Source organism: Ruditapes philippinarum, unplaced genomic scaffold, assembly GCF_026571515.1.
Source record: "Ruditapes philippinarum isolate M1 unplaced genomic scaffold, ASM2657151v2 ctg11718_1_1_1_1, whole genome shotgun sequence".
NCBI lineage: Eukaryota > Metazoa > Mollusca > Bivalvia > Venerida > Veneridae > Ruditapes > Ruditapes philippinarum.
This window is the reverse complement of record NW_026865501.1, coordinates 8,880-30,975: the sequence shown is the minus strand read 5'-3', so window position 1 is coordinate 30,975 and position 22,096 is coordinate 8,880. Positions and strand designations below refer to the sequence as shown.

Below are 22,096 nucleotides of genomic sequence, written 5' to 3'. Positions count from 1 at the left end.
TTGTAATTAATTGCTCAGGCCTATAGGTCTTCGTGATTATATAACTACGCATTTGAACTCAAACCGTGTATTATTCTTGTGTCAAGTATTCTGTGTACAATTTGTATTGAAACCATGGTAAATTCGTGTTTTTAGTGGTGTCAATTAAAAGTGAAAAAATGTTGTTCTATTCCTTATCAAATTAAGCATTAAGTTTTGTTCCCATTCAAGTTTAAAAACAGGTATCTAGTTATTTAATTTTAATTTAATATCCATCTGTCGTGAACCTTTGTCATTTTTTTCTTCAAAATCTGAGAAAGCATTGGTGGAATAAAAGGTCCTGAAACATTTTTCAAACCACTTACAGAATAACAATCAAAGCAATTTTGAGCTTTGTAACTACTGTGTTACATGCTAAAAATAGCACTCAAACTATATTTTGAATATTGATCTCATATAAAACCCATTCCTGTTAAACAAGCCACCTATACACGGATCACCAGCATAAAACCATGATTTTAAATGTATACTTTTTTTACCAATCAATATATTTGGGATATAAGACAATGGATATTTCAACAATTTATCAGAACATGGAACATTTTTTCACACAATTGAACAAAAGCATCTTTCAAAAACAACATTTTACTACTGCTTATGTTAAGATAATAAGTGAATACCATATCATTCCACAAAAATAAATAAATGGCAATACATTTTTGTATTTCCTTTCTATCTGAATGATTCAATAACCAATTGCTTTTAGCAACATGTCTGTAGAGATAATCTACAAGGAACTGTCAATAGATTTAATTGTATTGAGAGGCAGTGTTTGTTTACCAGCCAATTTTCTCAAACAGCCAAATATGCATAAATATTCTGTTTCACAAATTATCATTATGTTCTGAATATGTTTTTTTTCTTTTATAGCATAAAATAACGTTTTCAAAATCATAGTTTGAAGCTTGGTGATGTAGAACGTCATTTTCTGTCCAAGCCTTTACTTTTAATGTTTCCTTGGACTTTCCTTTTTTTGGTGAAATGAATTTTAACATGGTGTATTTCTTATTTTAAATGTAATATTCACAACATTTGATCATATGTTAGATCTACACCATGCATATAAACTAAACCAAAATCTGGAAAATGTTGATATTTTGATATTCAAGGAAGGCAGTTCTTTCTTACTTATTTTGCATATAACGTAATTGCTTCCCTTTACAAAGGATTTTTTTTTAATTTTTCGTTTGAAATCAGTATGAGAAAGATTTATCATTTTAAAATAATATTTAATTGCATCAACATTGCACAATAAATCAATCATTCGTATGTAATATTGTAAAATATACAGAAGCCCACATTATCATAATTAAAAATATGTTTCGTATGTATAAAACGCTATACTGATTAAAACTTTTTATGTACAAAATATCACAGACAGAAATAAAGAAATATACCAGTTAAAAAAATACAACGTCAAATTAAACATGACAATCACAATTAGCACAGTTTATCAATTATCTTTTTTTCTTCGAACCATTTTGATATATAAATAAATGTAACTTAGTAAACGTTTTTTTATCTATTTCTACTTCTTTTTCCTTTTCTTCTTCATTTTTAATCAATGATTTTTCCAACGTCCATGGTACATGTACGTGTTAAATAGATTAAACGATGTACATGTATTCATTTTTCAAATTAAATTCTTGTTCGTGTTTGTATACATTAACCTCAAATCGAACAGTTTAGTTCATGAATACTTATTATAAATATACTATGTATACGTAAGAAAGCAAGCACACGTTGAATTGATGTGTATAGTTTAGTTTATACATTGTATATTTTGTTACTATTTATTTAAAATCTGTGAAATATTGATTACAGAAATGCTTTTTAAGCTTCCTACTCAATCGGTAAAATTTATTTTATGTTCTTTACTATGTAAATGAAAAGGTCACAAATAAATTTTGTTTAAACAAAATGTTTCAATAAACTAGTCATTGTGTAGGATATTTGTCTGCACAGATTCAATGCTCAACTGTTTAATACCCCCCCCCCTCCCTCTGCCACGGTTACCCTGGGACGGTGGTAATAGTTGCAGAAACGCTGACGCCTTTTGCTTTACTTCCACTGGAACTGATTTATTTTTTTGAAAAAAGTCTAGTTTCCTCCGTAGACCATCATTGACAATAAGGTTTCCAGCACGGAAATCTGTTATGTCCTTTTCCAACTTCTCAGCATTAACCTTCCAATGAAGGTCAACAATGATATAACATCATATATGAAAATGAAAACTTTCTGAAGAAATTTTCAAACGTTCCAAGACCATCTTTTCTGAAGTCATTAGATCGGAAAGTTGAGAATTTTTCGTATACTTCCTCGGGATTCTACGTAAAATTGCAGACTCATTTTTTTCCAGCAATGTTTGTGCAATCCGTTTAACATTTCCGGGAACGTTAGTGTTGTTAGTGAAGAACTTTAATTTAGGAACCGGAATTGTCATGTTGTAATCGGGGTCGTTATTACGTGCCACAGTAGCGTCTTGCATTTCAGTTGCCGCAATTTTCCAATGCAATGCAAGAACAGTCGGTGGGTAGTTTGGGGCATTATCTCCAATTGGTTTAAGATTTCTGATAATCTGATATTCTGGAGACGATAAATTCTCGAGCGGTTCATCGGCTTTGTACTTCCTCTGCACATCCGAAGATATTACATCATCGACTTTTGCTTTAATTCGTAACGCATCCCTCTTAAGTTGCTCTGAGCCAAAGCGTTCAATGTCAGTAAGTTTAAAATTGACGCCACGATCTGGGTTGAACTCCTCTGGAGTCTCAAGTTTTTCTTCAAGTGACCTCAGGTAACTTGCCATAGACTGCAGTTTCAGTTCTGTTATAACGCTACTGTGATCAGCCAGCTCAGAGAAGTTGGTATCTTTCAATGTCTTGATCTGTTCAAGTACAGATAAATATATCATTTAAACATGTATCAATCAAAAGGTTTTTCATTCATAAATTTCTTTTTAATCGTTCATAACGCTGGAAAAAAGATTTGAAGAAAGATTTCATCAAATAAGAAGATATATAAAAGAACATAGTTGCTCTTATGATTGGCTTGCTTGAGTTAGCAATAACAAAATGAAAAATGTGACATTAAAGAAATACCGGGCACATGTTAAAGTCCACGTTTTATCGGGATCTTTACCAAGTTTTGTCATAGCATGAGATCATATTCTTTTTATCTTTAGATAAATTAATTTGTGTTGTATAAAACCATAAATATTCCGTAAAAAATAAGTATAATCCAGGATTATTTTGACAATTCAACACAATTAAGTCTATGTTCTCTCTTTGTTTACTTTCTGGCTGTATTCCTAGATTAAATTTACATACCTCATCTTCATCCGTAATGTTTTCATAAACAGTTCCTCGTCTGTACTTTTTGGCCATGTCTTCAAGAATATCCATTCTTATATCAAAATTTCTCTGTTTGCGCTTTTCTTTTGCAGCCGGCTCAATGTCTAATTCTATTTCTTCAAGAACCCTTTCTTCATACAAATCAAGGAGTTGATTTCTTGTGATATATCTTTAAAAAGTCGAAATTTAATAAATTATCACATTAATGAAGTTTGTAAAAAGAAATAAAGCACGTACATATAATTAAAATTTATCAATTACGTTCCACCATCTATGAGTAAGAGATTTGTATGTGATGTTATAATGTCGAATCAATATTTTTCTGGCCACTGTTTTATGAATCCCACCATATCCTGTGACTACATGATAATATTTTAAGGAAGTAAAACCGACTCATCTGTCCATTACGTCAGGCAGGCACTTTAAAACACAGTAAGACTATCATATATATTGTCAATCGTCCTAGGAAGATAAATTTCTTACAGTGGGTGCAAAGAAAATACAAGAATAAAAACCCAACAAGAGAGAGCAACGTTTACGGAACGCAGTCTCAAAAATATCCAAAAGTAACGGTACTAAGTGGACAGATGCCTTTTGTTTGTGTTATTTTTTTTTGTTTAATTTTCGGCGAACCAACACAGATTATTAAACAGGAATTTAAGATAATTTTGGCTATCCTAGGGTGTTGTAAATAAAGCAACGCAATTGGTCAAAACCAACTCATCTCTGGGGCTAAGAGATGCAAATAACCCATTTTGTCGCCTTCTACTATCACGCAGGATTGAAGGGTGCCTTAAATTTTGATACCTCAACCCCTCAGCGAAAAGGGTGCGGGCAAGTGATTATTACATATGTTAACATAAAGTTATATAACAGAACAAATGTTTTACTTTTTTTGCGTTTCGTAAACTTCTGGAATAAGAGATGTAACGTCTCCACTGGCATAATCGATCATTGTTTGTGTCATAGGTCTTTTTGCCCAGTAATTGCCAGCATTCTTGCTCCATTCCAACTGTAATGTAATTTGAGGTAAAATAAAACTCTGGAATGTAATTTGATGTAAAATATAACTATCTTGTTTATCATTCTGTTTTAGTTACATTTGGAATATCAAAAACGTCGAAAACAGTTCAGACACTGGATGAATTTATGGTCACACCTAAATTGAAAGTAGTACGATTGAAGAGAATATATACGAGATTGTTCAAAATGTAATAGGACTGAAAGTTTTGCGTTTTCATATTCCATAAAATTTAGAATATTTTCATATGTATGGCGATTATAAGTTGTTTGTTGTTGTTGTTGTTTTTTTGCATTAGTTTATTCGATTATTGTTTAAACCCGTCAATACGCTTATTTGGCTTAACACAGCAAAAAAATCTATTTCGATTAAAAACTGAACGTAAATCGCGTGGTCGATAAGAAGTTTCAAGATCATCACCTTTACGTCATCCTTGCCCTCGTAAACTTCGGCATTTTGAGAATACAGTTTACAAATGTATGCAAGTTTCTCTCTAGTAGGAAGTCGTTTCCCTTTGTGCTCTTCAATCACAAGATGTGCTACCTAGTGACAAAATGTCAATTATTAACTGAACATACAAGAGTAAAGAGTAAAATGTAACAGTTTGCATTTTTCAATGACATACTAATTAGAAAATAAATGCGGATAGCGTATCATACGTTTGTGGAAGGAATGCTTTTAATAAGTACATCTAGAAAGCAAGAACTACTTTTATTAATTATATTTAGAGATTATATAGCTTTGCGTTAGACTTGTGATGTTGAATCACATCAACAATTGAGGAGTTGTGAAATAGAACTATAATTTGTAAATGAATTCATTCCATATTTATACTTTGATTGGTTTTAATTCAATACATTTTATATGTAATAAACATGTATATACATGTATATGTATGATATAATGTCCTTTTCTGACAATTTAACAATAAAAGGTCGTGGATAAGTTAAACACAACTGATTTTTAGACATCATAGCTATCTCCTTGATAATCAAAGCACAGAATAGAGAAAATAAGAATCCCTAAAGAAAGCCCAACACGGCAGAACTGAAAATGTTGCAGACTCGATTTGATTGAGCCTGTTCATGGACGGTACTGTCAAGTGCAAACTACCGTCCACGCCCCCTAGCACTGGCTTAAGCAGAATTCAACATTTAACATGAACTGGTACAATTTTGAATTTTGAAACATCCGCAGATGTGTTCATGTGGCGGTTATTATGAAACCTTCAATGTGACACGTAAGTGCCATTCTATGAAAAGCGGCATATGGTCCACAAGTAAAAGAATGCGCTTGCCCTAAACGAGAAAACAATTGACGGAACTAAATAAAATGGAATTTTGAAAGGGGATCAGAGGTTATGAAGCCTGCATATCACAGATAAGACGTCAAAAGACAAATTTATAAAGCAGGCCACATATCCTAAGGGGGATTCAACAGTATTCAAGTGAGGAATACTGGAACCACCCAACAAGAAAAAAGCCGAATAGAAATAACTAAATTACCACAAGCACAACAATAATGTCGTGCTGAACGATCTTTAAGGATCGGAAATATAACATCTCTGATTGAATGTACGGGGCGACTTTTTACAATGCTGATGTGGCGATAAAATAGATAAAATAAGAATCCCTAAAGAAATCCCAACACGGCAGAATTGAAAATGTTGCAGGCTCGGTTTGATTGAGCCTGTTCATGGACGGTACTGTCAAGTGCAAACTACCGTCCACGCCCCCAGCACCGGCTTAAGCAGAATTCAACATTTAACATGAACTGGTACAATTTTGAATTTTGAAACATCCGCAGATGTGTTCAAATGGCAGTTATCATGAAACCTTCAATGTGACACGTAAGTGCCATTCCATGAAAAGCGGCATATGGTCCTCAAGTAAAAGAATGCGCTTGCCCTAAACGAAAAAACAATGGACGGAACTAAATAAAATAGAATTTTGAAAGGGGATCATAGGTTATGAAGCCTGCATATCACAGATAAGACGTCAAATGACAAATTTAAAAAGCAGGCCACATATCCTAAGGGGGATTCAACAGTATTCAAGTGAGGAATACTGGAACCACCCAACAAGAAAATAGCCGAATAGAAATAACTAAGGCTCGGTTTGATTGAGCCTGTTCATGGACGGTACTGTCAAGTGCAAACTACCGTCCACGCCCCCTAGCACCGGCTTAAGCAGAAGGCACTGAATTTGTTTGGGTTTCAGAATGTCAGAAAGGTGAAGGTTGTGAGATTATAAAATAGATAAATATAGAATCCCTAAAGAAAGCCCAACACAACAAAATTGAAAATGTTGCAGGCTCGGTTTGATTGAGCCTGTTCATGGACGGTACTGAAAAGTGCAAGTTACCGTCCACGCCCCCTAGCACCGGCTTAAGCAGAATTCAACATTTAAACGTGAAATAGTAAAATTTTGAATTTAGAAACATCCGCAGATGTGTTCATACGGCGGTTATCATGGAACCCCCAATGTGACACTTACGTGCCATTCCATGAAAAGCGGCGTATGGTCCCCAAGTAATAAAAAGCGTGTGCCCTAAACGAGAAAACAATGGGCGGAACTAAATAAAATGGAATTTAGAAAGGGGATCAGAGGTTATGAAGCCTGCGTATCACAGACAAGACGTCAAAAGACAAACCTAAAAAGCAGGCAACATATCCTAAGGGTGATTCAACACTATTCAAGTAGGAACATTGGAACCACCCAACTAGAAAATGCCGAAAAGTTGAAACTAAAAATACCACAAGCACAACAATAATGTCGTGCCGAACGATCTTAAAGGATCGAAAATATAACATCATTGATTAAATGTACGGGGAGACTTTTTACAGCCGCCACACGGCACAAATAACACGGATGTGATCTTAAAATAGATTAATACAGAGTCCCTAAAGAAAGCCCAACACGGCAAAATTGAAAATGTTGCAGGCTCGGTTTGATTGAGCCTGTTCATGGACGGTACTGAAAAGTGCAAGTTACCGTCCACGCCCCCTAGCACCGGCTTAAGCAGAATTCAACATTTAAACGTGAAATAGTAAAATTTTGAATTTAGAAACATCCGCAGATGTGTTCATACGGCGGTTATCATGGAACCCCCAATGTGACACTTACGTGCCATTCCATGAAAAGCGGCGTATGGTCCCCAAGTAATAAAAAGCGTGTGCCCTAAACGAGAAAACAATGGGCGGAACTAAATAAAATGGAATTTAGAAAGGGGATCAGAGGTTATGAAGCCTGCGTATCACAGACAAGACGTCAAAAGACAAACCTAAAAAGCAGGCAACATATCCTAAGGGTGATTCAACACTATTCAAGTAGGAACATTGGAACCACCCAACTAGAAAATGCCGAAAAGTTGAAACTAAAAATACCACAAGCACAACAATAATGTCGTGCCGAACGATCTTAAAGGATCGAAAATATAAACATCATTGATTAAATGTACGGGGAGACTTTTTACAGCCGCCACACGGCACAAATAACACGGATGTGATCATAAAATAGATAAATATAGAATCCCTAAAAAAAGCCCAACACAACAAAATTGAAAATGTTGCAGGCTCGGTTTGATTGAGCCTGTTCATGGACGGTACTGAAAAGTGCAAGTTACCGTCCACGCCCCCTAGCACCGGCTTAAGCAGAATTCAACATTTAAACGTGAAATAGTAAAATTTTGAATTTAGAAACATCCGCAGATGTGTTCATACGGCGGTTATCATGGAACCCCAATGTGACACTTACGTGCCATTCCATGAAAAGCGGCGTATGGTCCCCAAGTAATAAAAAGCGTGTGCCCTAAACGAGAAAACAATGGGCGGAACTAAATAAAATGGAATTTAGAAAGGGGATCAGAGGTTATGAAGCCTGCGTATCACAGACAAGACGTCAAAAGACAAACCTAAAAAGCAGGCAACATATCCTAAGGGTGATTCAACACTATTCAAGTAGGAACATTGGAACCACCCAACTAGAAAATGCCGAAAAGTTGAAACTAAAAATACCACAAGCACAACAATAATGTCGTGCCGAACGATCTTAAAGGATCGAAAATATAACATCATTGATTAAATGTACGGGGAGACTTTTTACAGCCGCCACACGGCACAAATAACACGGATGTGATCATAAAATAGATAAATATAGAATCCCTAAAGAAAGCCCAACACAACAAAATTGAAAATGTTGCAGGCTCGGTTTGATTGAGCCTGTTCATGGACGGTACTGAAAAGTGCAAGTTACCGTCCACGCCCCCTAGCACCGGCTTAAGCAGAATTCAACATTTAAACGTGAAATAGTATAAACCAATTTGTTAGTAAAGTGTCACCAAATTCTGTTTCCAGTGTTATAACTATTATAGTAAATTGGCTATAAGACTACTTGTAACACTGATATTCAATTCAATGTTTATTTGGCTTAATCAAACCCAAAAAAACATGAGTTGCCTGTACTGGGATTTGAACTCCGAATCTCTCGCTTCAAAAGCGAGCGTGTAAACCACTCCGCCACGGGGAGTTATAAGATAACAGCCTAAAGAATACCATAATATTCTTAATAAGAGTTTGTAACCCTTATTAATTTAGATATATTTTGTTCACGGTAAACCTGTTGTTTAACACTGAAGTAAATAATCATGAAGTTGAACATAAGCATGTATATCTATAAGCATGTATATCAATATTAGAAATCTTCGACCAATCGGCAACTATGTTTTCGTTACGAAAATTAATACGCCTGTAATTTGACAATCTTTACGCAGTGATCTCCCCTTAATTTTTCGGCGTTAATGTACATATGAAGGGAAGTAACCGCTTCGAGGAATTTGGACTACTTTCGGAACATCAGGGTCTGAAATTCCGTTACCATTATTTGTTTGGTCTGACGACCCAAACAAATAAAAACCATTTTGACTCTATCTTAATGAGAATTGTCGATTAATAATTTGAACAAGATAATTCATCATTTTAGAGAAAAATTTAAAAAAAATGCACTGAGTGAATAGGACACACCATGCTCAGAGTGTCGGCTGATCTAAGTATGCACTGGAGACATGTAAGTTGTCAGACTAATTGTATAACAACTACCTGTGTGTCAAAGACGTTTTCCAACCTGATGCCAAACTGGTGAAAAAGACCTGCACTGTCACCTCAGCAAGACTGAATTACCTGAAAACATATAAGTCACTCGCAATCTGATATAAGATATTAATGACAGACCTGATATAAGATAAGATAAAATAAGTCTTTTGAACACTCTGCAATAGCGATAGCCTCATAGAACAAAATAAAGGTCACACAACCTACGGTGATAGGCCTTTAAGTGGGTTCTTATTTGCAATTTCGGTCCCGATGAAAACCTCAGGAAATACATTCAAGCTCACGCAACCCACGGTGATAGGCCTTTTGAGGGGTCCTCATCGCAATACAATCCACGGTAATAGCCTCATGGAACAAAGTAAAGGTCACACATCCTACGGTGATTGGCCTTTTATGCAATTTCGGCCCTGATGAAAATCTCATGAAATATGTTCAAGCTTACGCAACCCACGGTGATAGGCCTTTGAAGGGATCCTGATTGCAATACAATCCACGGTGATAACCTCATGGAACAAAGTCAAGGTCACTCAATATAATGTTATAGGCCTTTTAGGGGATTCTTTTTGCAATTTAGGCCCCGATGAAAACATCAGGAAATACATTCAAGCTCATGCAACCCATGGAAATACGCTTTATAAGGGGTCCACATCGCAATAAAATCCACGGTGATAGCCTCTTGGAACAAAGTAAAGGTCACACCTCTACGGGAATAGGCCTTTTAGGGGTTCTTATTGCAAATTCGGCCACCAATGAAAACCTCAGGAAAAACATTCAAACTCACGCAACCCACGGTGATTGGCCTTTGAAAGGGTCCTCATTGCAATACAATCCACGGTAATAGCCTCATGGAACAAAGTAATTGCACAAGTGATAGGCCATTTCGGGTTTTTTTTATTGCAATTTATGCCCCAATGAAAACCTCAGGAAATACATTTAAGCTCGCAACCAACGGTGATAGGCCTTTTAAGGGGTCCTCATTGCAATACATTCCACGGTGATAGCCTCATGGAACAAAGTAACGGTCACACAACCAACGGTGATAGGCCTTTAAGGGGGTTCTTATTGCAATTTCGGCCCCGATTAAAATCTTAGGAAATACATTTAAGCTCACGCAACCCACGGTGATAGGTCTTTTAAGGGGTCCTCACTGCAATACAATCCACGGTGATAGCCTCATGGAACAAAGTAAAGGTCAAACAATATATTGTTATAGGCCTTTTAGAGGGTTCTTAATGCAATTTCGGCTCCGATGAAAACCTCAGAAAATACATGCAAGCTCACGCAACCCATTGTGATATGGTCTTCAAGGAATTCTCATCGCAATACAAACCTTCAGCGATAGCCTCATGGAACAAAGTAAAGGTCACACAACCTACAGTGATGGGCCTTTTGCAATTTCGGCCCCGATGAAAACCTCAGGAAATTCATTCAAGCTCATGCGACCCACGGTGATAGGCCATTTGAGGGGTTTTCATCGCAATACAATCCACGGTGATAGCCTTATGGAACAAAGTAAACGTCACAGGACCTACGTTGATATGCGTTTTAGGGGATTCTTATTGCAATTTCGGCCCTGATGAAAACCTCAGAAAATTCATTCAAGCTCACGCAACCCACGGTGATAGGCCATTTGAGGGGTTTCCATCGCAATACAATCCACGGTGATAGCCTTATGGAACAAAGTAAACGTCACAGGACCTACGTTGATATGCGTTTGAGGGGATTCTTATTGCAATTTCGGCCCTGATGAAAACCTCAGAAAATTCATTCAAGCTCACGCAACCCACGGTGATAGGCCATTTGAGGGGTTTTCATCGCAATACAATCCACGGTGATAGCCTTATGGAACAAAGTAAACGTCACAGGACCTACGTTGATATGCGTTTTAGGGGATTCTTATTGCAATTTCGGCCCTGATGAAAACCTCAAAAAATTCATTCAAGCTCACGCAACCCACGGTGATAGGCCTTCTTAAGGGTCTTTATAAGAATGCAATCCACGGTGGTAGCCTCATGGAACAAACTTTAAGGTCACACAACCTACGGTAATAGGCCTTTGAGGGGGTTCTTATTGCAATTTCGGCCCCGATGAAAACCTCAGGAAATACATTCAAGCTCACGAAAACACGGTGATAGGCCTGTTAAGGGGTCCTCATTGCGGTACAATCCACGGTGATAGCCTCATGGAACAAAGTAAAGGTCAAACAATCTAAGGTTATAGGCCTTTTAGGGGGTTCTTATTGCAAATTCTGCCCCAATGAAAACCTCAGAAAATACATTCAAGGTCACGCAACACACGGTGATAGGCCTTTTAAGGGGTCCTCATCGCATTACAATCCACGGTGATAGCCGCACGGAACAAAGTAAAGGTCACACAACCTACGGTGATACGCCTTTAAGGGGGTTCTTATTGCAATTTCGGCCCCGATGAAAACCTCAGGAAATACATTCAAGCTCACGGTGATAGGTCTTTTTAGGGGTTCTGATCGCAATACAATCCACTGTGATAGCCTCATGGAACAAAGTAAAGGTCGCACAATCTACAGTTGTAGGCCTTTGAGGGGTTTCTTATTGTTATTTTTCGGCCCCGATGAAAACATCAGGAAATACATACAAACTCACGCAAGCCATGGTGGTAGGCCTTTTAAGGTGTCCTCATCGAAATAACCCCATTCATGCTTAACAAGTCACCCATACATTGAATACCAGCTTAAAACCATGACTTTAAAAAATGCTATTTAACCATTTAATATATTTGGGTTTACAATGGATATTCCAACAATTTATCAGAACATCAAACATTTTTTTCACACAATTGAGCGAAAGCATTTAAAGTATCTTTACAAAGCAATTTTTTACTACTGCTTATGTTAAGATAAAAAGTGAATACTTATTTTGCATATAACATAATTGCGGCCCTTTACATAGAATTTTTTTAAAATTTTCGTTTGAAGTCAGTATGAGAAAGATGTATCATTTTATATAATATTTAATTGCATCAACATTGCACAATAAATCAATCATTAATATGTAATATTGTAAAATATACAGAAACCCACATTATCATAATATAAAAAACATGTTTCGTATGTATAAAACGCTATACTGATCACTCATTATAAAAGATAAAAACTTTTTATGTACAAAATATCACGGACAAAAATAAAGAAATATACCAGTTGAAAAAATACAACGTCAAATTAAACATGACAATCACAATTAGTACAATTTATCAATTATCTTTTTTCTTCGAACAAATTTGATATATAAATACATGTAAATGTAATGTTATGTTTTTTCCTATTTCTTCTTCTTTTTCCTTTTTACTTCATCTTCATGGCACATGTACTTATCAATGATTTTTCCCAACCTTCTTGTTTAAAAAGATTAAACAATGTTTCCATTTTTTCAAATTAAATTCTTGTTGTGCTTATACATTTACCTCAAATTGAACAGCAATGAATCATGAATTTAGTTCATGAATACTTATTATAAAGATAGTATGTACAATGTATACGTGAGAAAGTAAACACAAGTTGAAATGATATGTATAGTTTAGTTTATATATTGTATATTTTGTTACTGTTTATCTAAAATCTGTGAAATATTGATTTAAAAAAAAATCTTTTTAAGCTTCCTACTCATCGGAAAAAATATTTTATGTTCTTTATTATGTAAATAAAAATGTCACAAATAAATAATGTTTCAATTAAATGTTAAAATAAACTAGTCGCTGTCTAGGATATTTGTCTGCATAGATTTGAATCACATTAAAATCAACTCTCAACCGTTTAATATCTCCTTCCCCTCCCTCTGCCACGGTTACCCTGGGACGGCGGTAATAGTTGCAGAAACGCTGACGCCTTTTGCTTTACTTCCACTGGAACTGATTTATTTTTCTGAAAAAAGTCTAGTTTCCTCCGTAGACCATCATTGACAATAAGGTTTCCAGCACGGAAATCTGCTATGTCCTTTTCCAACTTCTCAGCATTAACCTTCCAATGAAGGTCAACAATGACAGGGTGGAAACTTTCTGAAGAAATTTTCAAACGTTCCAAGACCATCTTTTCTGAAGTCGTAAGATCGGAAAGTTGAGAATTTTTCGTATACTTCCTCGGGATTCTACGTAAAATTGCAGACTCATTTTTTTCCAGCAATGTTTGTGCAATCCGTTTAACATTTCCGGGAACGTTACTGTTGTTAGTGAAGAACTTTAATTTAGGAACCGGAATTGTCATGTTGTAATCGGGGTCGTTATTAAGTGCATCAGTAGCGTCTTGCATTTCAGTTGCCGCAATTTTCCAATGTAATGCAAGAACAGTCGGTGGGTAGTTTGGGGCATTATCTCCAATTGGTTTAAGATTTCTGATAATCTGATATTCTGGAGACGATATATTCTCGAGCGGTTCATCGGCTTTGTACTTCCTCTGCACATCCGAAGATATTACATCATCGACTTTTGCTTTAATTCGTAACGCATCCCTCTTAAGTTGCTCTGAGCCAAAGCGTTCAATGTCAGTCAGTTTAAAATTGACGCCACGATCTGGGTTGAACTCCTCTGGAGTCTCAAGTTTTTCTTCAAGTGACCTCAGGTAACTTGCCATAGACTGCAGTTTCAGTTCTGTTATAACGCTACTGTGATCAGCCAACTCAGAGAAGTTTGTATCTTTCAATGTCTTGATCTGTTCAAGTTCAGATAAATATACCATTTAAACATGTATCAATCAAAAGGTTTTTCATTGATAAATTTCTTTTTAATCATTCATAACGCTGGAAAACAGGCTCATCTGAAGAAAGATTTCATTAAATGAGAAGATATATAAAAGAACATACTTGCTCTTATGATTTGCTTACTTCAGTAACAAAATGAAAAATGTGACATTAAAGAAATACCGGACACTTTTATCGGGATCTTAACCAAGTTTTGCCGTAGCATGAGATCATATTCTTTTTATCTTTAGCTGAAATTAATTTGTGTTGTATAAAAGCATAAATATTCCGTAAAAATTGTGTATAATCCCGGCTTATTTTGACAATTCGGCACAATTAAGTCTCTTTTCACACTTTGTTTACTTTTTGGCTGTATTCCTAGATTAAATTTACTTACCTCATCTTCATCCGTAATGCTTTCATAAACAGTTCCTCGTCTGTACTTTTTGGCCATGTCTCCAAGAATATCCATTCTGATATCAAAATTTCTCTGTTTGCGCTTTTCTTTTGCAGCCGCCTCAATATCTAATTCTATTTCTTCAAGAACCCTTTCTTCATACAAATCAAGGAGTTGATTTCTTGTGATATATCTTTAAAAAGTCAAAATTTAATAAATTATCACATTAATGAAGTTTGTAAAAAGAAATAAAGCACATACATGTAATCAAAATTAATCAATTACGTTCCACAATCTATGAGTAATAGATTTTTTTTATGTGATGTTATAATGTCGAATAAATATTTTTCTGGCCAACGTTTTATGCATCCCAGCATGTCCCATGACTACATGATAATATTTTTAGGAAGTAAAACCGACTCATACGTGCATTACGTCAGGCAGGCACTTTAAAACACAGTAAGACTATCAGATAGATTGTCCATCGTCCTAGGAAGATACATTTCTTACAGTGGGTGCAAAAATACTTCAAGAATAAAAACCCAACAAGATAGAGCAACGTTCATGGAACGCAGCCTAAAAAAATATCCAAAAGTAACGGTACTTAGTGGACAGATGCCTTTTGTTTGTGTTTTTTGTTTGATTTTCGGCGCACCAACACAGATTATGTCATATGGCACCAAAACAGGAATTCAAGGTGTTTTTTGCTATCCTAGGGTGTTGTAAGCTAAAGGCAACACAACTGGTCAAAATCATTTCACTTGCTAGGGCTATGAGATGCAAATTACCCATTTTGTCGCCTTCTACTATCGCGCAGGGTTGAACGGTGACTTCAATTCTGATACCTCAACCTTAAAGACAACCCCTCAGCCATAAGGGATGCGGACAAGTGATTAGTACATATATCTACATATAACTCTATATAACAGAACAAATGCTTTACTCTTTTTGCGTTTCGTAAACTTCTGGAATGAGAGATGTAACGTCTCCACTGGCATAATCAATCATTGTTTGTGTCATAGGTCTTTTTGCCCAGTAATTGCCAGCAATCTTGCTCCACTCCAACTGTAATGTAATTTGAGAAAAAATAAAACTCTGAAATGTAATTTGATGTAAATTATAATTATCTTGTTTATCGTTCTGATTTAAATACATTGTGAATATTAAAAACGTCGAAAACAGTTCCGCCTATATGACTGAAATACTGTTGGGAAAAAAGCGTAAAATGAAACAAGCAAAATCGAAAACAGTTCAGACACTTGATGCATTTATGGTCACACCTACATTGGAAGTAATTATGAATGAAGAGAATGTATACGCGCGTTGTTCAAAATATGATAGGACTACGGGTTTTGCGTTTTCATATTCCATTAAATTTAGAATATTTTCATATGTATGGCGATTATAATTTTTGTTCTTTTGTTATTTTTTTATTGTTTTTCTTTTGCATTAGTTTATTACATTATTGTATAAACCCGTCAATATGCTTATTTGGCTTTAGATCATCACCTTTACGTCATCCTTTCCCTCGTAAACTTCGGCATTTTGAGAATACAGTTTACAAATGTCTGCAAGTTTCTCTCTAGTAGGAAGTCGTTTCCCTTTGTGCTCTTCAATCACAAGATGTGCTACCTAGTGAAAAAAGTCAATTATTAACTGAACATACAAGAGTAAAGATAAACGATAAGAAAGAAAATGTAAGAGTTTGCATTTTTTCAATAACATACTAAATAGAAAATTAATGCGGATAGCGTATCATACGTTTGTAAAAGGTATGCTTTTAATAAGTACATATTTAGAAAGCAAGAACTACATTATTAATTATGTTTAGAGATTATTTAGCCTTGCATTAGACTTGTGATGTGGAATCACATGACCGATTGAGGAGTTGTTAAATAGAACTATAATTTGTAAATGAATTTATTCCATACTTATACTTTGATTGGTTCTAATTCAATACTTTTTATGTGTAATATACATGTATATACATGTATATGTATGATATATTGTCTTTTTCTGACAACTTTTGCAATAAAAAGTCGTGAATAAGTTAAACACAACTAATGTTTAGACATCACAGCTATCTCCTTAACAAAAACCATTGTCTCTCTTAATGAGACTTGTCCATCAATTAATTTGGACAAGATCATTCATCATTTTAGGGAAAAATTTAAAATATGAACTGAGTGAATAGGGAACAAAACAGACTGCACAAACGTATCGGCTGATCTTAGTATGCACTGGAGACATGTAAGATTATACAGCCACCAGTCAGACTAAGTGTACAGTAACTACCTGTGTGTCAAAGACGTTTTCCAACCTGATGCCAAACTGGTGATAAAGCGCTGCACTGTCACCTGAGCAAGACTGGATTACCTGAAAACGTAAATGTCACACGCAATCTAATATAAGATATTAATGACAGACCTGATATAAGATAAGATAAGATAAAATAAGTCTTTTGAACACTCTACATTAAAATATATTTAAAAGAATCTCGAAATTTGCATTTAAAAAGTCATGCAAATCTTCCAGAAGAAAAAAATATACATAAAAACACCTTTTTAGGCTTACAGTAAAGTCTTAATGTAAGACTCAATGAAATGAATATTATACGCATTGTACATATACTTTAGCATTCAATCCATAGAAAACAAAAATGAAAATTTGAAGATCAGTTAAGTTAAAATACACTATAGCATTTACCTTTAAATTTTACTTGAAAAGGAAGAATAAAAAGTCGTACGTGCTTTGTTTTGACTTGACGATATCTTATACTGTTAAACTGATTTGATATGTATACAAATACTCATTTGACAAATTCTTCATTTAATGTTGTATTGTTATTACATGTATTACCATAATAGCATTACCCGAATACCTGTCATCAAATTAATTAAATTATTAAAATTAGATTTTACTCATAATGCCATAGAAAACTATTGCCTGTGAACTTGTCAGTGGTCTGACCGACGGAAAATGCTGAAAACACGTTCCTCATCAATTTCAAAGACTTGAAGTTAACTAATTCTCCAAAAATATATTGTAAGAAATAAGAAACTACTACCTGCTCCTTATTCATATCTTCAGGAGAAATTCAGACGAATCTTTTTTAGTATAATATGTAAAATATATAGAACATCTTATATCTTTCAGATATTTTATTCTAAACATATAATCAGTTTCCAATATTTACCCTTTAAAAACTGATTAATAATAAACCTCGGAGATAACAGCATCTTACTTTAACTATGCTTGTACTTGTGAGAATTTTGTCAAGTGCAGTATCTTTGAAGAACATTTTATCTTGTTTCTTCTCGTTAATCATAACATCAAACAAGAAGACGTCCCCGTCTAATGTCCCTATTTGTAGTAACGTCAGTGGTCCATCTTTACCTAGTTGAACACCCTCTGCGTCCAGGGAGATCACTTTTTCTTTGAGAAGCCTGGAAACTGCAGATTTGCATTTATTCTTGTCCGCTGGGGAATAAAGCATAGTTTTCCTTGCTTGCTGTGTTGCCATAGTTCATCAACGTAATGTATAGTCGTTCTTTTAACTTTCAAGAAAATAGAAACGTACAAAACAAATGAAGACAATATTGATATCAGAGTTAATATCAAAGTGACAAAAGATAAAGATGTATAATCTATAAGATAGGTGTTATGACACATTTTTAAACTCGTGTTATGCTGTTGACCTGTTGTTTCAAGTTTCGTAAATTTCGGAAAATACAATCTCTTCCTTTTTGTGCAAACCCCACATACAAACATTGGCGGTTCGCCAAAGATTTTTTTTTTTCGAAATTTGATCAAGCCAAAATAATTTATTTTATACAATTTCATGTTTTAGTTTCATTTATAAGATTTCTAGCTTCAAGTCGTTATAAAATTATGGGTTATAAAATTATGGTGGCTGAATTGCGCCATGTCGTATGGCGAAAATGCGAAAACAAGAAAATATTTTTTGCGTGGCGGAGCGAAAACTACAATTGTGGCGTGTTTTCACTTGACGGCGTTTCGCCCCGCCACAAGAAAACACGCCATTTTCTATGTGCGTGTCTGTACCTAAAGTTTGTCAAATCTTTGTATGGCGGAGCGAAAACGTGTCATGCGAAAACACGGCAATTATAGGTTTGTCTTGATTTCGCTTGGCGGCCTTTCGTGCCGAAATATAATACGAAAACACGCTACAGTCAATGTGTTTTTTTTTATTTTGTCGTGTCTTTTTTTATATTCGCCGCGCCGGGCAAAACCAACAAAATTTGAAAAGTTGAATGTGTTTTTTTTATAGTGGCTGATTTGTTTCACTTTTGTGCGTTGCGTTGTCGCTAGCGAGAGCACAACAAATACATGTATCGTTATCGTCTTTTCGTCGACTTGTCGCTGCGAAACACGCAAAACTGCATATGATCGTGCGTCGCGTTTTTGACATGTCAGCCACTACACTTAGCTGATGATAGGGCATTTTCATTTTCCTTTTACAATAACTTTAAGGTAGGGCAAAATGGATCTTTACAAAAATATGATAAAAAACTTACATAAATTTGATAACCACTTTTAAAATATCATATCAAAGGATTGGAAAACGTTTTTAACTTCTTTTTGGCAAAGAATATTTAAAACATCGTATGTTTATTTAGTGGGAATTATACGGGTAAATTTTACCCAACCATCGCCTATTTTAGTTTTTTATCGGGTTTTATATCTTCCTCGGTTTGAATTAGCTGTATTTTTTCTTAATCCTTTCATGTATTAAATCCTTTTTATTTGTTCAGTCAAACAAATAATCATACATTTTAAATTTGAATGCATTTAGATAAATTGATGTTTTCCTTTATAAGGTAAGCATTGTATTGCACTCTTGAGGAATGTTTTTTCTTTTTCATTGGTAAAAAATATTATTAAATGTAATTTGTAAAACATGAATGTTTATTGAACAATTATGAAAGGCAGCTTATGCCTCCGAAATAAATAATGTTTTTTTTTTCTTTTAAAAGGACAAATGTTTAAATAATTGTATTAGAGAATGTTAGATGCTTATTACCTGATGAAAGTAGTGATCTGAAATAATGTGTCATAAAAGTAGCAAAATGTATACAAAGTAGTATTTTGACTTTCCTTTAAAATACTAATTTACTATAACTCGACGTAATGCCAACACGCAACATATTAAAAAGATGTTCAGGTAATTGGCGAATGTGTAACATTTTTGATACTCAAAACGTACATCAACATATAAAAGCTTTTGAGAAATAAAAGCATTTTTGAGGCATAATGGGCCTTTAATAGAAAACAATCTACACAAACCGTTAGCATTAGAAGACAGTTAATAAGGACACTTATTAGTCATTCATTCTCTTTCATCATATAACATAAAAATGATATCAGTTGGGCGAGAAAAGAGCAGGAAAATTTGCTGATTGAAAGGCCCATTATGCTTCAAAACGGCTTTCATCTGTATATCTCAAAAGCTTTTCTTTTTTGGTATTCTGTTTTAGTTTACAAATTTTAACTTATTTGCAATTTACCTGAACCGCCTTTTGTTTATGTTGCATTTTAGCAATTAGTCCAAATATAATGATTTATTACTTCATATGGAAGTTAAAGAACTACTTGTTTACATTTTCCTTCTTTTATGACTAATAATTTCACATTCAGCCTTTATTTTTCTAGGTGATAAGTATCTATAGTGCAATAAAAGCACCATTTAAATGAAATAAAACTTGCCTTTCCTAAAGAAGGAAAAATGTCTTTATGGCCGTGTGTATATAACTTTACGTTTCCTGTATAACATGTATAACAATTTATTTTAGCAGAGTTTTTGTTTTGTTTCATGTATGGTCACGTAACTGAATACTTGCCACTTGATATAAATGCATGAGAAACTAAAATAGATAAAGCACAACCCTAAATAGCTCAAAACAATTCACTGAGCTCCGTCTTTATCTGTATTTAAAATATGACCACCCTAATGAGCACTATAAGGAACTGGAATATTGACAAGATAGTTCCACTATATGTCTTAAAGGACACCTGTATACAAAATTTAAACACGATTTACCGTAAAGTTTACGAATAATGGACATTATTCTGAATAAAAGATTGCATTTTAAAAAGGCTTTTTTAAAGAAATACAGGAGTTCTAAGTAATCTATATCATTCTTATGAAAAACGTTGTTCTACTGGTAATTGATCAGAAAAAAAATAACATCAGCTAACAAACGACTGGAGAAAATTGAATTATGTATAAAAATTGCCTTTTAAAAGCTCATATGTCCGTTTTGGACGGTAATCTTTAGACTTATTGTAATGCAACAATGAATAAGGCGTTTTAAATTCATAAAATCCACAAACTAAGCTAGGTAGATACAAACGGGTTTTAGTGGTAAAACTTATTTACTCTAACTGTAAATGACATTGCATCACGTTCGAAATTGAATAAAAAGGGATCAAAATACAGCTAATAAGTCTTTTGTTTCTAGAAACAAAATATACGGATGCCTTTAAAAAATGCTTTTACGTGTTATTTTAAGTCTGGTAATGCTGTAGTTTTAGATTTTCATTTTTAGATCGATAAGCAAGTTTCTATGACTTTTATCAGTTTAAAACTTTTTCATACAAAAAGTTAAAGATGTAAGGATTTAAAAAAATCAAAAAGTTATATATTCGTGATAAACAAGTTTTTTTTATTTACATCCATCTTAAAATTTGTTCATAAAAACACATATAGTATTGATAACACATAATAAAATTTTACCTCAATATTTTAATGGCTTCGCGTCACAGAATATCTGTAAAAGTACTGATAAAGGCGCACGGAAACTATGTCCTTATATATATTATACCTACTCTATTTATAGATAATTTGTAATATGATTTTCCAAAAATCACATTATGGTTAGTCATACATAAAGCTTTAATGAAAGGTTAGCGACATATGTTCGAAGTGCATCGCATATTATGGAACGCCGTGACTGTCTTATGTGATTAATGTTTTTGCTATCTTGTGAAACGATTATATTATTTTGTCGTTTGAGCATGTTAACATGTGCAATTCACATCAGTTCTTGTAAAAGGATCATGCTGACTTGTTCAAACAGCATGTTAACTTGTCCAATTATCATGATGACATGTGCAGACAACATGTTTAATTTGTCAAAGTATCATGATGACTTGTGCAAATAACATATTAACTTGTCAAAAGATATAATGACTTGTGCAAATGACATGTTAACTTGTCAAAATATAATTATGACTTGTGCAAACGACTTGTTAACTTGTCAATGTATTGTGATGACAAGTGCAAAAGACATATTAACTTGTCAAAATTTCATGATGAAATGTGCAAACAGCATGTTTACTTGTCGAAATATCGTGATGACATGTGCAAACACCATGTTTACTTGTCAAATTATCATGATGATTTGTGCAGACAACATGTGAATTTGTCAAAGAATCGTGATGACTTGT

At 34.3% G+C, this 22,096-nt stretch overlaps 1 protein-coding gene across 1 annotated transcript; it reads right to left on the bottom strand.

Annotated features, from left to right (window-relative positions):
* Positions 1-1,322: 1,322 nt before the first annotated feature.
* On the bottom strand, positions 1,323-21,529 carry LOC132729389 (uncharacterized). The gene is given in 12 exon segments (XM_060715151.1): positions 1,323-2,926; positions 3,369-3,561; positions 4,283-4,404; positions 4,834-4,956; positions 9,509-9,589; positions 13,314-14,201; positions 14,627-14,819; positions 15,570-15,691; positions 16,136-16,258; positions 16,922-17,002; positions 17,871-18,183; positions 21,384-21,529. Coding segments are annotated over 11 exon segments (2,877 nt in total). The 5' UTR covers positions 18,150-18,183; positions 21,384-21,529; the 3' UTR covers positions 1,323-2,254.
* Between the last annotated feature and the right edge of the window lie 567 nt (positions 21,530-22,096).